This window comes from Littorina saxatilis, linkage group LG12 (assembly GCF_037325665.1).
Source record: "Littorina saxatilis isolate snail1 linkage group LG12, US_GU_Lsax_2.0, whole genome shotgun sequence".
NCBI lineage: Eukaryota > Metazoa > Mollusca > Gastropoda > Littorinimorpha > Littorinidae > Littorina > Littorina saxatilis.
The window spans coordinates 70,766,760-70,781,759 of record NC_090256.1 but is presented as its reverse complement, the minus strand read 5'-3'; the positions used below and the strand labels follow the sequence as shown (position 1 = coordinate 70,781,759).

Sequence of the window (15,000 nt, the reverse complement as noted above, 5' to 3'; positions counted from 1 at the left end):
TGATTGCAGACGACGGATCCCTTTCTGCACGAAGCCACGGAAATAACCGAACATTGAAAAACCCACGGACATGTATTACGGAGAAAACTCGAGATAACCGGATGTTTAGCATTACGTCAATATGCTAGGAATCATATGACGTCATGACGTATCATGCTTGCCTACGTATATTGTATGTTCGAAAGTCTGACTTCTGTTGGGAATTCGCGTGGTGAAGACTGCGGTAAATCTGTAGATGATAAGAGAACAAGGATTGTCTCAGAAGAAACGACTAAAGTTTTAGACCGGTAACTTCATTTCAACAATACATTACACTATGCAATGGACGTTCTATGTGACAGGAGAGTTTGCTGATTTTGTGTTAAACATTGGAGAGATCGTCTGCTAGAATCAGTGATTGCAGCTTCTGAAAATTTGCAAGGTTTGTTGCCTGTCGAAGAACTGGATTTTACACGTAATGTATGTCATGTACAGTAAGCAACAACAAAAACACACACAAAGCAAATGGCATCGTCTGTCGACTAGTCACAGAAACAAACCTGGCGAGGTATGCGTGTACTTTATACACGTGGAAGAAACCGGAACCATGCGTCTTTGTTTACGACAATATGCTTTTGGATATTGAGTAAAATGGCCGACTTCCGCAGCATTATGCTTTGATGATCGGAAGAGACCATCCAATCACAGCCCCCGAATTCCCCCACGTGTTCATCAGAATAGCTATATATATATGTATATCACATTATCCATTGTAGCACTATTTTTTTTCCCAACAGTTGTAAATGTTGTGAGCTTCGTCTGTTATTATTATTATTCATTTCTGTCTTTAACTTTTGCTCAGGGGTTGGCGATGACACTCGGTCATGGGGTCCCCCGTTCTGCAACACGGAGAGTGCCTACTTCCTGTCCGTCAACCGCAATAAAAAGGTATCTAGTAGGCAACATTTTCATTAATCTGTTCAACTTTAGGAGAATGTGTAATGAGAACTTTGATTGTTATATTTTTTGTACTTCTGCCGTGACATGTAAGAATCCTTATTTTTCTATTGAGACTTTTCTTTTGTTTATGACCAATTCCATTCAGTAAGAAATATAATTAAAAAAGATAGTCAATCTAAAATTAGAGATAAGGTTAAATGGAAGAATGTTTTAGTTACGTAATTCCTATTGAGATAAAAGTATCTATTTCTTGTTAGATTTTTTTCAGAGCGTCACTGTCAATCTGAAACATCCCAAGGGGGCAGAACTCATCAAGAAGGTATGAATGATTGTCCATAGTTAGTTTACACCGTAACAAATCTCACTCAGCTTTTACTTTTATTATTTAATTTGACATATTTGCTTCTTTGTTCATGGTTTGAAACTCTCACGGTCTTGTACATGCATGATAAGGTTTTTTTTCCAACCATTCAGGCAGCCGTACACCGCTTTTGGGGGAAAACATATTTGCTGACACTGTGAAAGGAAAAGAATGTGGTATAGGTTGGAATGATACATTTCACCTGGATTTTAACGGTGTGTTTTCAAAATGTTGTGCATTATCTTCTGGTTGATAGGCTCATTAAAGGAAAACATTTCTGCATTTGTTTCAAAAAGAATTATAAGGTTGGAACAACATGTTTGATGTGTTGAAATCTGCTTCTAGACATTGTGTATTTGTCTGTCTGTATGCCTGCCCACCCACCCACCCACCAACAATCTCCTTGCCCACATGTCTCTCTGTCTGTCCACCCACCCACCAACAATCTCTTTGCCCACATGTCCCTCTCTCTGTCTGTATGCCCACCCACCCACCCACCAACAATCTCTTTGCCCACATGTCTCTCTGTCTGTCTGTATGCCCACCCACCCACCCACCAACAATCTCCTTGCCCACATGTCTCTCTGTCTGCCTGCCTGCCCACCCACCCACCCACCCACCAACAATCTCTTTGCCCACATGTCCCTCTCTCTGTCTGTATGCCCACCCACCCACCAACAATCTCCTTGCCCACATGTCTCTCTGTCTGTCCACCCACCCACCCACCCACCAACAATCTCTTTGCCCACATGTCTCTCTGTCTGTCTGCCCACCCACCCACCCACCAACAATCTCTTTGCCCACATGTCCCTCTCTCTGTCTGTATGCCCACCCACCCACCCACCCACAATCTCTTTGCCCACATGTCTCTCTGTCTGTCTGCCCACCCACCCACCCACCTGTAGTCCTGGCTTAAAGCCATGCAGTTATCACTATCGGCATGGGTTCAATCTCCCCACGTTTGGCAAAGAATTTATTTCCCATAGTCAACTTTGTGTGGACTCTCGTTTGTGTCCAAACAACCCAGTGTGCATGCATGCAGGACGATATGATACCAAAAACCAATACCAATACCAAAAACCAATACCAAAAACCAATACCAAAACCAAAACCAAACCAAAAGCAATAGCAAAAGCAATACTTGTGTTGTCACTTGTGACTGTGTGCATTGTGTGGCAGTTGGCCGCGCTGAGTGACGTGGTCGTGGAAAACTACCTGCCGGGAAAGCTGGCAGCCATGGGGCTGGGATATCAACACCTGTCGTCCCACAACCCTGCGCTCATCTACTGCTCCATCTCAGGTACAACGCACACCGCTCTCTTCACAGTACTTTACCTGTTGTCTTCACCGTTTCTTTGTAAAGTAATCTCTAAAAGCATGCTGAAACACATGAGGTGACATCTTTCTTGAGTTAAATCCTTTGTCATTTTACGTTTTCACAACATAGCAAATTAGGACCGTATGCATTGCTTGTGTGATGTGCCACAGACTGTGCTGGATCTTGTTACAACTTACACAGCTGTGTTGTGTGATGTGCCACAGACTGTGCTGGATGTGTTATGTGTTGTGTGTTGTGTGTTATGTGTTATGTGTTGTGTGTTGTGTGTTGTGTGTTGTGTGTTGTGTGTTGTGTGTTGTGTGTTGTGTGTTGTGTGTTGTGTGTTGTGTGTTGTGTGTTGTGTGTTGTGTGTTATGTGTTGTGTGTTATGTGTTGTGTTGTGTGGTGTGTGTTATGTGTTGTGTGTTATGTGATGTGTGTTGTGTGTTATGTGATGTGTGTTGTGTGTTGTGTGTTGTGTGTTGTGTGTTGTGTGTTATGTGATGTGTGTTGTGTGTTGTGTGTTGTGTGTTATGTGATGTGTGTTGTGTGTTGTGTGTTATGTGTTGTGTGTTATGTGATGTGTGTTGTGTGTTATGTGATGTGTGTTGTGTGGCAGGTTACGGTCAGACAGGTCCCTATGCACAGAGAGCGGGCTATGATGTCATCGTGTCGGGGGTCGGAGGTCTCATGCACATTACTGGACCACAGGTGATTGAATTATAACTCTTCTTCTTCTTCTTCTGCGTTCGTGGGCTGAAACTCCCATGTACACTCGTGTTTTTTGCACGAGTGGAATTTTACGTGTATGACCGTTTTTTACCCCGCCATTTAGGCAGCCATACGCCGTTTTCGGAGGAAGAATGCTGGGTATTTTCGTGTTTCTATAACCCACCGAACTCTGACATGGATTACAGGATCTTTTTCGTTGCGCATTTGGTCTTGTGCTTGCGTGTACACACGGGGGGTGTTCGGACACCGAGGAGAGTCTGCACACAAAGTTGACTCTACAAATCCAGCGCACTACCGACTGAGCTACATCCCCGCCCGAATTATAACAATTTTGAACATCTCTCTGTACATTACCATTTTGTGTGCATTCAACAAACACATTGTCATAGCTTAAACTTTGCTAATTCATAGACGGGTGCAATGGCGTAGTGGTAGGACATTTCCCTCCTGATCGGAAGGTCGTGAGTTCAAATCCCGGCCACTGCAGCCTGATGTGTTCCGGGTGGAGATTTTTCCGATCTCCCAGGTCAACTAATGTGCATACCTGCTAGTGCCTTATCCCCCTTCGTGTGTACACGCAAGCACAAGACCAAGTACACATGGAAAAGATTCTATAATTCATGTCAGAGTTCGGTGGGTTATAGAAACACGAAAATACCCAGCATGCTTCCCCTGAAATCCGCGTGTGCTGCCCGAATGGCGGGGTAAAAACAGTCATACGCGTACTCGTGCTAATACATGACTGAACGTGGGAGTTTCAGCCCATGAACGAAGAAGAAGAAGAGCTATTTCATAGTGTTATTATGATAAAGAGTTTTATAAAAAGAGGATACATTTTATGGAGAAAAACAAGAAAAGGAAAAGTTTCAAAAGGATAAGGAATAAAACATGCCCCCACTTAATTGTTATCAAGAAACATCTCTCTATAAAAGAACATGTGAGAAACCACTGTGGTATATATGAACAAACAGCAGGGAAAGAATGAGCCACTCATAATATGTTAGCTAATTACTAGCTGTCATGACACTGAAGCATGTAAAAGAGAACACTAGCTCCCTTCTCTGTGTAGGACGGTGAACCATGCAAGGTTGGGGTTGCCATGACAGACCTGTCAACAGGTCTCTACGCTCACGGGGCCATCATGGCCGCCTTGCTGCATCGCCACCACACAGGTCAAGGTCAACACATCGACTGCAACCTCTTTTCTACACAGGTGTGTTCAACCTCTTTTCTACACAGGTGTGTTCAACCTCTTGTCTACACAGGTGTGTTCAACCTCTTGTCTACACAGGTGCGTTCAACCTCTTGTCTACACAGGTGCGTTCAACCTCTTGTCTACACAGGTGTGTTCAACCTCTTGTCTACACAGGTGTGTTCAACCTCTTGTCTACACAGGTGTGTTCAACCTCTTGTCTACACAGGTGTGTTCAACCTCTTGTCTACACAGGTGTGTTCAACCTCTTGTCTACACAGGTGTGTTCAAATTCAAAAACAGATAGACTGCTAACGTTCTAAAATTCAGAATCAAAAAACTAAAATTGTCAGTTATAGAAACAATTATTATTGACAAAAATATTCATTTTATTTTTATGTAACATTTTGTTTTGTCAATAATAAATGTTTCAATTACCTACCATACTTGTTTGTTTTTTTAAACAGGTGTGTTGAGTTTTGTCTTGATTTCATGGATGTGTACTTGGTGTGTTTTTTAAACAAGTGTGTTGAGTTTTGTCTTGATTTCATGGATGTGTACTTAATTGGTGTGTTTTTTAAACAGGTGTGTTGAGTTTTGTCTTGATTTCATGGATGTGTACTTGGTGTGTTTTTTAAACAGGTGTGTTGAGTTTTGTCTTGATTTCATGGATGTGTACTTGCACATCTACATTGCGGCAATAGTATTTTGGAGATTAGTTTTATCATCAGCTTAATTATGGAATGCAATGATTGACTTATGGAAACCAGTTCTATTAGCAGAAACATTGAACATGTAAAATCAAAAGCTGTAAATCCTCAGTGGTCTGTTTGATGGTTTTGATTCTTTTTGTTTCCACAGTTTGTCATTATGAAGCATACGGTTGAAACTGTATTTCTCAGGTGAGAGTTATACCTATCATGATTGTGTTCCATCGTTTATCAACATTGATTTCATTGCTTTCAGGTTGTTTCTTTGGTGAACATTGCGTCCAATTACCTGAACGCCGGCCAGGAAGCCAGCAGGCACGGCACAGCACACCCCAGCATTGTCCCTTACCAGGTATAGGCTGGGTAGATATCACTGTCATCCAACACACACTGCAAAAAATACACCAAGTTCATTCTGTCTGCTTAGATTTTGGCTTTGTGATACATTGGAGCCTGTGTATATGGACCACCAAGACATTGGAGCCTGTGTATATGGACCACCAAGACATTGGAGCCTGTGTATATGGACCACCAAGACATTGGAGCCTGTGTATATGGACCACCAAGACATTGGAGCCTGTGTATATGGACCACCAAGACATTGGAGCCTGTGTATATGGACCACCAAGACATTGGAGCCTGTGTATATGGACCAGCAAGACATTGGAGCCTGTGTATATGGACCAGCAAGACATTGGAGCCTGTGTATATGGACCACCAAGACATTGGAGCCTGTGTATATGGACCACCAAGACATTGGAGCCTGTGTATATGGACCACCAAGACATTGGAGCCTGTGTATATGGACCACCAAGACATTGGAGCCTGTGTATATGGACCACCAAGACATTGGAGCCTGTGTATATGGACCACCAAGACATTGGAGCCTGTCTCTATCGACCAGCAAGGACCAAACGTGGTTGTTACAGACAGGTGCTTGCTATGGGAAGGTGAACGATATGGAATAAACAATCTCATCTGCCATGGGCTCCTTTGGTAGGTTTGTTGTGGGCGAATGGTCTTGATTGAGAGGTGGTCGCCAGGGCAGGTTCAACTGTATCTGCAATGTGGGACCCCTCCGATGAGAGGACACCTTCAAAGAAGGAACACCTTCTCCTTGCCCCTTTCTCTACCAAAATATACCTGTCACGACAGGACACCTGCAGTGTAGGAAAGCTTTGGGCTGGTCACAAGGGTGTCCCCTGGTCACAGGTTCCACTGTACATAGAAAGTTTCATGGGCAGGACTGTGTCAGCTAGGTTCCACTGCACATAGAACGTTTCATGGGCAGGACTGTGTCAGCTAGGTTCCACTGTACATGGAAAGTTTCATGGGCAGGACTGTGTCAGCTAGGTTCCACTGTACAGAGAACGTTTCATGGGCAGGACTGTGTCAGCTAGGTTCCACTGTACATAGAAAGTTTCATGGGCAGGACTGTGTCAGCTAGGTTCCACTGTACATAGAACGTTTCATGGGCAGGACTGTGTTAGCTAGGTTCCACTGTACAGAGAACGTTTCATGGGCAGGACTGTGTCAGCTAGGTTCCACTGTACAGAGAACGTTTCATGGGCAGGACTGTGTCAGCTAGGTTCCACTGTACAGAGAAAGTTTCATGGGCAGGACTGTGTCAGCTAGGTTCCACTGTACAGAGAACGTTTCATGGGCAGGACTGTGTCAGCTAGGTTCCACTGTACAGAGAAAGTTTCATGGGCAGGACTGTGTCAGCTAGGTTCCACTGTACATGGAAAGTTTCATGGGCAGGACTGTGTCAGCTAGGTTCCACTGTACAGAGAACGTTTCATGGGCAGGACTGTGTCAGCTAGGTTCCACTGTACAGAGAACGTTTCATGGGCAGGACTGTGTCAGCTAGGTTCCACTGTACAGAGAACGTTTCATGGGCAGGACTGTGTCAGCTAGGTTCCACTGTACAGAGAAAGTTTCATGGGCAGGACTGTGTCAGCTAGGTTCCACTGTACAGAGAAAGTTTCATGGGCAGGACTGTGTCAGCTAGGTTCCACTGTACAGAGAACGTTTCATGGGCAGGACTGTGTCAGCTAGGTTCCACTGTACAGAGAACGTTTCATGGGCAGGACTGTGTCAGCTAGGTTCCACTGTACAGAGAACGTTTCATGGGCAGGACTGTGTCAGCTAGGTTCCACTGTACAGAGAAAGTTTCATGGGCAGGACTGTGTTAGCTAGGTTCCACTGTACAGAGAAAGTTTCATGGGCAGGACTGTGTCAGCTAGGTTCCACTGTACAGAGAACGTTTCATGGGCAGGACTGTGTCAGCTAGGTTCCACTGTACATAGAAAGTTTCATGGGCAGGACTGTGTTAGCTAGGTTCCACTGTACAGAGAACGTTTCATGGGCAGGACTGTGTCAGCTAGGTTCCACTGTACAGAGAACGTTTCATGGGCAGGACTGTGTCAGCTAGGTTCCACTGTACATAGAAAGTTTCATGGGCAGGACTGTGTCAGCTAGGTTCCACTGCACATAGAACGTTTCATGGGCAGGACTGTGTCAGCTAGGTTCCACTGTACAGAGAACGTTTCATGGGCAGGACTGTGTCAGCTAGGTTCCACTGCACATAGAACGTTTCATGGGCAGGACTGTGTCAGCTAGGTTCCACTGTACATAGAAAGTTTCATGGGCAGGACTGTGTCAGCTAGGTTCCACTGTACATAGAAAGTTTCATGGGCAGGACTGTGTCAGCTAGGTTCCACTGTACATGGAAAGTTTCATGGGCAGGACTGTGTCAGCTAGGTTCCACTGTACATGGAAAGTTTCATGGGCAGGACTGTGTCAGCTAGGTTCCACTGTACATAGAAAGTTTCATGGGCAGGACTGTGTCAGCTAGGTTCCACTGTACATGGAAAGTTTCATCGGCAGGACTGTGTCAGCTAGGTTCCACTGTACATGGAAAGTTTCATGGGCAGGACTGTGTCAGCTAGGTTCCACTGTACAGAGAATGTTTCATGGGCAGGACTGTGTCAGCTAGGTTCCACTGTACATGGAAAGTTTCATGGGCAGGACTGTGTCAGCTAGGTTCCACTGTACATGGAAAGTTTCATGGGCAGGACTGTGTCAGCTAGGTTCCACTGTACATGGAAAGTTTCATGGGCAGGACTGTGTCAGCTAGGTTCCACTGTACAGAGAATGTTTCATGGGCAGGACTGTGTCAGCTAGGTTCCACTGTACATGGAAAGTTTCATGGGCAGGACTGTGTCAGCTAGGTTCCACTGTACATGGAAAGTTTCATGGGCAGGACTGTGTCAGCTAGGTTCCACTGTACATGGAAAGTTTCATGGGCAGGACTGTGTCAGCTAGGTTCCACTGTACATGGAAAGTTTCATGGGCAGGACTGTGTCAGCTAGGTTCCACTGTACATGGAAAGTTTCATGGGCAGGACTGTGTCAGCTAGGTTCCACTGTACATAGAAAGTTTCATGGGCAGGACTGTGTTAGCTAGGTTCCACTGTACATGGAAAGTTTCATGGGCAGGACTGTGTCAGCTAGGTTCCACTGTACAGAGAACGTTTCATGGGCAGGACTGTGTCAGCTAGGTTCCACTGTACATAGAACGTTTCATGGGCAGGACTGTGTTAGCTAGGTTCCACTGTACATAGAACGTTTCATGGGCAGGACTGTGTCAGCTAGGTTCCACTGTACAGAGAACGTTTCATGGGCAGGACTGTGTCAGCTAGGTTCCACTGCACATGGAAAGTTTCATGGGCAGGACTGTGTCAGCTAGGTTCCACTGTACAGAGAACGTTTCATGGGCAGGACTGTGTCAGCTAGGTTCCACTGTACAGAGAACGTTTCATGGGCAGGACTGTGTCAGCTAGGTTCCACTGTACATAGAAAGTTTCATGGGCAGGACTGTGTCAGCTAGTGCAATACAAGCCAATAGACTAGAAAGTTTCATGGGCAGGACTGTCAGCTAGTGTAATAGACTAGAAAGTTCCATGGGCAGGACTGTCAGCTAGTGCAATAGACTAGAAAGTTTCATGGGCAGGACTGTCAGCTAGTGCAATAGACTAGAAAGTTTCATGGGCAGGACTGTCAGCTAGTGCAATAGACTAGAAAGTTTCATGGGCAGGACTGTTCAGCTAGTGCAATAGACTAGAAAGTTTCATGGGCAGGACTGTCAGCTAGTGCAATAGACTAGAAAGTTTCATGGGCAGGACTGTCAGCTAGTGCAATAGACTAGAAAGTTCCATGGGCAGGACTGTGTCAGCTAGTGCAATAGACTAGAAAGTTTCATGGGCAGGACTGTGTCAGCTAGTGCAATAGACTAGAAAGTTTCATGGGCAGGACTGTCAGCTAGTGCAATAGACTAGAAAGTTTCATGGGCAGGACTGTGTCCAGCTAGTGCAATAGACTAGAAAGTTTCATGGGCAGGACTGTGTCCAGCTAGTGCAATAGACTAAAAAGTTTCATGGGCAGGACTGTGTCCAGCTAGTGCAATAGACTAGAAAGTTTCATGGGCAGGACTGTCAGCTAGTGCAATAGACTAGAACGTTTCATGGGCAGGACTGTGTCCAGCTAGTGCAATAGACTAGAAAGTTTCATGGGCAGGACTGTGTCCAGCTAGTGCAATAGACTAGAAAGTTTCATGGGCAGGACTGTGTCAGCTAGTGCAATAGACTATTTTCGGAAGTAAGTTGTTAGGGGTTGTGGAAGAGTTGCTTCAATTCTTGTTTCTATAGAAACACGGAGGAAGTTTAGCCTACAATATCATGTGTAGCTTGCCTCAGTGTTTCTATAGCAAGGAAAAACAAGAGAAAGCAACTTTTCCACAACCCATAAAAACTCAACAGAATTATTTTTGGAATTTGTCTATTGCTCTTACATCTTTGAAAGAGTTAATTCTTGTTGCTGTGTTGTTTGCAGGCATTCAAAACCAGAGATGGCTATGTCCTGGTGGGTGCTGGAAATGACGGGCAGTTCAAAATTCTCTGTAAGGTGAGTGTTTAAATTGGCATAGATTACAGTGAATGACTTATGCAGACTGCTCAACATGGCTTTGTATGTTGATCTTCCTCACAGACAGACTTTGTTGGGTGATTTCCAGCAAAACTTAAAAAACGAAAAAAAATCTGTATATATTTTTCTAAAACATTTCTGATAGTGTGCTCTACAGCACAACCTGCGGCACATGAATTCAAAGGGATACCCACAGGAATTTCTTGGAAGATCAGGTCTTTTTTTTTTTTAACCTCACAGACAAACAAAAACAAGCAAAAGAACAATAAAAACAACAACCAGAAAGGACAGAAGAAGAAAAAAGAAGAAAAAACAAAACATTGCAGCAACCAGAGGCAGGAGATATGGTACGAGAAAAGTGTTAGGATTTTAAAGGAGTGACTGAGAAGAACATGTATTTCATTCTTGTGATTTTTCTCATCTCATCTTCGCAGTGCCTTGGCCTTGAAGATCTGTCTACAGATGAACGCTATGCGACAAACAAGCTCAGAGTGGCAAACAGGGACACTCTTCTTCACACTTTGTCACAAATGTAAGTTATTAAAATGATTTCCGCTTTTGTTTCTGAATTTTGGAACGTTGGCAGTCTAGTTGTTTTTGTATTTCCGCTTAGAGTATAACTTTAGTATGTCCTTCAAGTACTCTCGAAATCTTTGTGGAATTATCTTCTCCTGATAAGTTTACTTCATGTACAACAGCTGCACCTGTAGAACACGACACTTGTACATGCGCACATGCAGGCTAGCATGCACAAGCACACACACTTATGGGCACATAGTTACTGGCGGGTTGAATGTTTTCATACGGGGGTAGATCGATTTAAAACAGTCAGATTGTGAAGGAGAGCTGCGTGAACATTATCTTGGGGATGTGACCTGTTGAGGCATTAAGTTTTTCTGGCACTTTCAATGCTCTATTCAGAGAAAATCCTTGAGATATCAAGATTGCATGATTTAAAAAAAAGAAATGTTTTAAACAATCTGAGGGAGGGTTGCATGGGCATGTAACCCATGTTTACAGGCTTTTTTTTACTCACAATGTTATGATCTCATGCACCTGTACTTTTTCAGTTTTGGAGAGAAAACAACAGGTGAATGGCTTACACTGCTGGAAGGGAGCGGGATTCCCTACGGACCTATAAACAACATGCAGGCTGTGTTTTCCGACCCGCAGGTATAGGTGGCCTAGCTTATAGTCAGTCAGTGAAAATTGCAATGGCAATGACTATTCTTTGTTTTACCAGGGTACGTGATCTATCCCTCACCCTAAAGAGCTAGGGGACCACTCCTCGTTAAAAATTCTTTTTTTTTTAAACGAGTGAGTGACAGAGAGAAAGAGAATGTGTGTGTGTGTGTGTGTGTGTGTGTGTGTGTGTCTATCTGTGTCTATCTGTGTCTATCTGTGTCTATCTGTGTCTGTGTGTGTTTGTGTGCGCGATTTGAATAGCATGTTCAAGTGCATGGCTTTCCTCTTAGTGCAATAATTCCCTTTATATGTTAATTGTTCTGATAAAGTTCACAGTTTTCACACGGAAGTAACTAATGACATGTAAATACCTGTCTACTCCATGGCCCAGGATTTATTGTATGTAATGATTTCTAAAAGAGGCAAAACTGATAATTGTGTTTGTCTTGATCACTCCTCAGGTGAAACATCAACAGCTGATCCAGGAAATTCCTCACCCCACCGCAGGCACAGTGCGCTTGCCAGGTCAGTTGGTGTCAAACACTTCACTTCATGGTGTCAAGCACTTCACTTCATGGTGTCAAACACTTCACTTCATGGTGTCAAACACTTCACTTCATGGTGTCAAACACTTCAGTTTGTGGTGTCAAACACTTCAGTTTGTGGTGTCAAACACTTCACTTCATGGTGTCAAACACTTCACTTCATGGTGTCAAACACTTCACTTCATGGTGTCAAACACTTCAGTTTATGGTGTTGAGTGAGGTCATTGAGGGCAGTGGGTGTTTATTTAAAAGCTAGCTGCTGAACTATATCCTGGTTAGACTTCCTCACTTTGCTTTTAAATTAATCAAAATATTGCGTCTTTGAAAAATCTGTGAAGAGTTGTAGAAACTTTGATGTCTTTTACAAACATGCATTAGCAGTTCACTGACAATTTGTTCCCCTTTTTGCAGCTTTTAATGTGTTTTGTGTTGTTTGTGTTAAAAGAAGATACAAGAATCCACTGATTTAAAGCTTGTAGTCTTCTTGTGCAAGTTAGCTAGACCGTAGACAGTTAAATGAATGTTCAGCGCTTTTCCCCTTTTATCCCCATATAGGTCCAGCTGTGAAGTTCAGCGAGACAGCGACAGTGTCCCCCACCCCACCCCCCACTCTGGGCCAGCACACGCAGGAAGTGCTGCAAGGACTGCTGGGAATGGAGCCACAAGATATTTCTACTCTGCGGACAGAAAAAGTCATTTAGCTTGGCAGGACATGGTCAGCTTTTTGAAAAAAATAATTTGTGGACGATGGTTAAGTGGGGGATAGGGAAATTGACATGTTACAAGAGGAGGATGGTTAAGTAACGGTAGGGTGTGGGACATTGACACGTTACAAGAGGAGAATGGTTAAGTAACGGTAGGGTGTGGGAAATTGACACGTTACAAGAGGAGGATGGTTAAGTAACGGTAGGGTGTGGGAAATTGACACGTTACAAGAGGAGGATGGTTAAGTAACGGTAGGGTGTGGGAAATTGACATGTTACAAGAGGAGGATGGTTAAGTAACGGTAGGGTGTGGGAAATTGACATGTTACAAGAGGAGGATGGTTAAGTAACGGTAGGGTGTGGGAAATTGACATGTTACAAGAGGATGATGGTTAAGTAACGGTAGGGTGTGGGAAATTGACATGTTACAAGAGGAGGATGGTTAAGTAACGGTAGGGTGTGGGAAATTGACACGTTACAAGAGGAGAATGGTTGTTTCCATGCAGCTAGACATGTTGGCTGATCATCACCCGAAGCATCGTCTGAACCATCTGTTCTTTACGTAACTGTGTGCCCCAAGCATCGTCTGAACCATGGTCTGGGTGGCCGAGTGGTAAACGCACTTGCCTCGGAAGCGAGAGGTTGCGAGTTCAACCCTGGGTCAGGGCGTTAGCAATTTTCTCCCCCCTTTCCTAACCTAGGTGGTGGGTTCAAGTGCTAGTCTTTCGGATGAGACGAAAAACCGAGGTCCCTTCGTGTACACTACATTGGGGTGTGCACGTTAAAGATCCCACGATTGACAAAAGGGTCTTTCCTGGCAAAATTGTATAGGCATAGATAAAAAATGTCCACCAAATACCCGTGTGACTTGGAATAAAGGCCGTGAAAGGTGAATGCTCGCCCTAATAGGCTTGAGCTTTGCTGGCCGATGTGAATGCGTGATATATTGTGTAAAAAAATTCCATCTCACACGGCAGAAATTAATATGTAAAGCGCTTAGAGAACGTCAAGCGCTATATAAATCTCCCCATACAATACAACCATCTGTTCTTTACGTAACTGTGTGCCCCTAGCATCGTCTGAACCATCTGTTCTTTACGTAACTGTGTGCCCCTAGCATCGTCAGAACCATCTGTTCTTTACGTAACTGTGTGCCCGAAGCATCGTCTGAATCATCTGTTCTTTACGTAACTGTGTGCCCGAAGCATCGTCTGAACCATCTGTTCTTTACGTAACTGTGTGCCCGAAGCATCGTCTGAACCATCTGTTCTTTACGTAACTGTGTGCCCCAAGCATCGTCTGAACCATCTGTTCTTTACGTAACTGTGTGCCCGAAGCATCGTCTGAACCATCTGTTCTTTACGTAACTGTGTGCCCGAAGCATCGTCTGAACCATCTGTTCTTTACGTAACTGTGTGCCCCAAGCATCGTCTGAACCATCTGTTCTTTACGTAACTGTGTACCCGAACCACAAGAATCACCTGTGGAGGCAATGTTTATGCCAGTCAGAGAAGCCGAGAGATTTTAGAGCTAAATTTAAATAGCCCCATAAAAAATACTACGTTTCTATAAGGATTTGCCTTATAAGTTCCTGTAAGTTTTCTTATAAGTTCATTTCGTACGGGGGGGGGGGGGGGAGAGATTTTAGAGCTAAATTAATAGCCCTATCAAAAATACTACGTGCATTCAAAGGTTTCGCAAGGGTGTACCAGAAGATTTACAGCAGCCCACACTCCACCACAAACTGTTCTCTACAATTGACAGGTGTCTAACTGGCAATGTACAAGAAATGTTGGTCAGTTTTGTTACCACGCAGTACTTGGCTCACTAGATTTTTAATTGTTTTGTCAGTTTATGTATTCAGATTTAGTTACACGTAATCGCTAACAGTATGATGAACTGGTTGTATGATAATTGAAGTGCATTGATTGGCACTAAAGGTGTGAAATATAAAGAACCCCGTTTGACAACAATCACAATGATTTAAAGCATACATGTATTGTAATTCAATCAAGTTGGCGTTTTAATGAAACAGATCCTTTGATTGGTCAGAATGCCCCAACTCATTAAAAATTACCAGTCATTAATTGTCGATAACAACTCGTTAAAACAGCCATTAACAACCTGCTGGCGAGGCGCATTGATACAACCTCAACTAGTCTCGGTTAGCTTTGAGGGTCATATTACAAGTAGGAAATATGAAGGCCAGCAAAATACCGAGACCATAAGGTATGCGAAGTGATGACGTCGAATACGTGACGTAAGTTGATGCATGAATTCTTCCGGACTACGTCAGTCAATTCCAAAGATCGCTTTTGTGATGAAAAGA

At 43.8% G+C, this 15,000-nt stretch overlaps 1 protein-coding gene across 1 annotated transcript in view; it reads left to right on the top strand.

Annotated features, from left to right (window-relative positions):
- LOC138982693 (succinate--hydroxymethylglutarate CoA-transferase-like) overlaps nucleotides 1-15,000 on the top strand; it is a 20,826-nt gene that overhangs the window by 3,816 nt on the left and 2,010 nt on the right. Inside the window, exons 4-14 of the mRNA XM_070356019.1 lie at nucleotides 842-927; nucleotides 1,208-1,258; nucleotides 2,480-2,600; nucleotides 3,238-3,329; nucleotides 4,420-4,563; nucleotides 5,509-5,604; nucleotides 10,145-10,216; nucleotides 10,672-10,769; nucleotides 11,308-11,410; nucleotides 11,884-11,947; nucleotides 12,523-15,000. The exon at nucleotides 12,523-15,000 is cut by the window's right edge and continues 2,010 nt beyond it. Coding sequence (XP_070212120.1) covers nucleotides 842-927; nucleotides 1,208-1,258; nucleotides 2,480-2,600; nucleotides 3,238-3,329; nucleotides 4,420-4,563; nucleotides 5,509-5,604; nucleotides 10,145-10,216; nucleotides 10,672-10,769; nucleotides 11,308-11,410; nucleotides 11,884-11,947; nucleotides 12,523-12,668 — 1,073 coding nt within the window. The 3' untranslated portion in view covers nucleotides 12,669-15,000. The remainder of the gene's footprint in view (nucleotides 1-841; nucleotides 928-1,207; nucleotides 1,259-2,479; nucleotides 2,601-3,237; nucleotides 3,330-4,419; nucleotides 4,564-5,508; nucleotides 5,605-10,144; nucleotides 10,217-10,671; nucleotides 10,770-11,307; nucleotides 11,411-11,883; nucleotides 11,948-12,522) is intronic.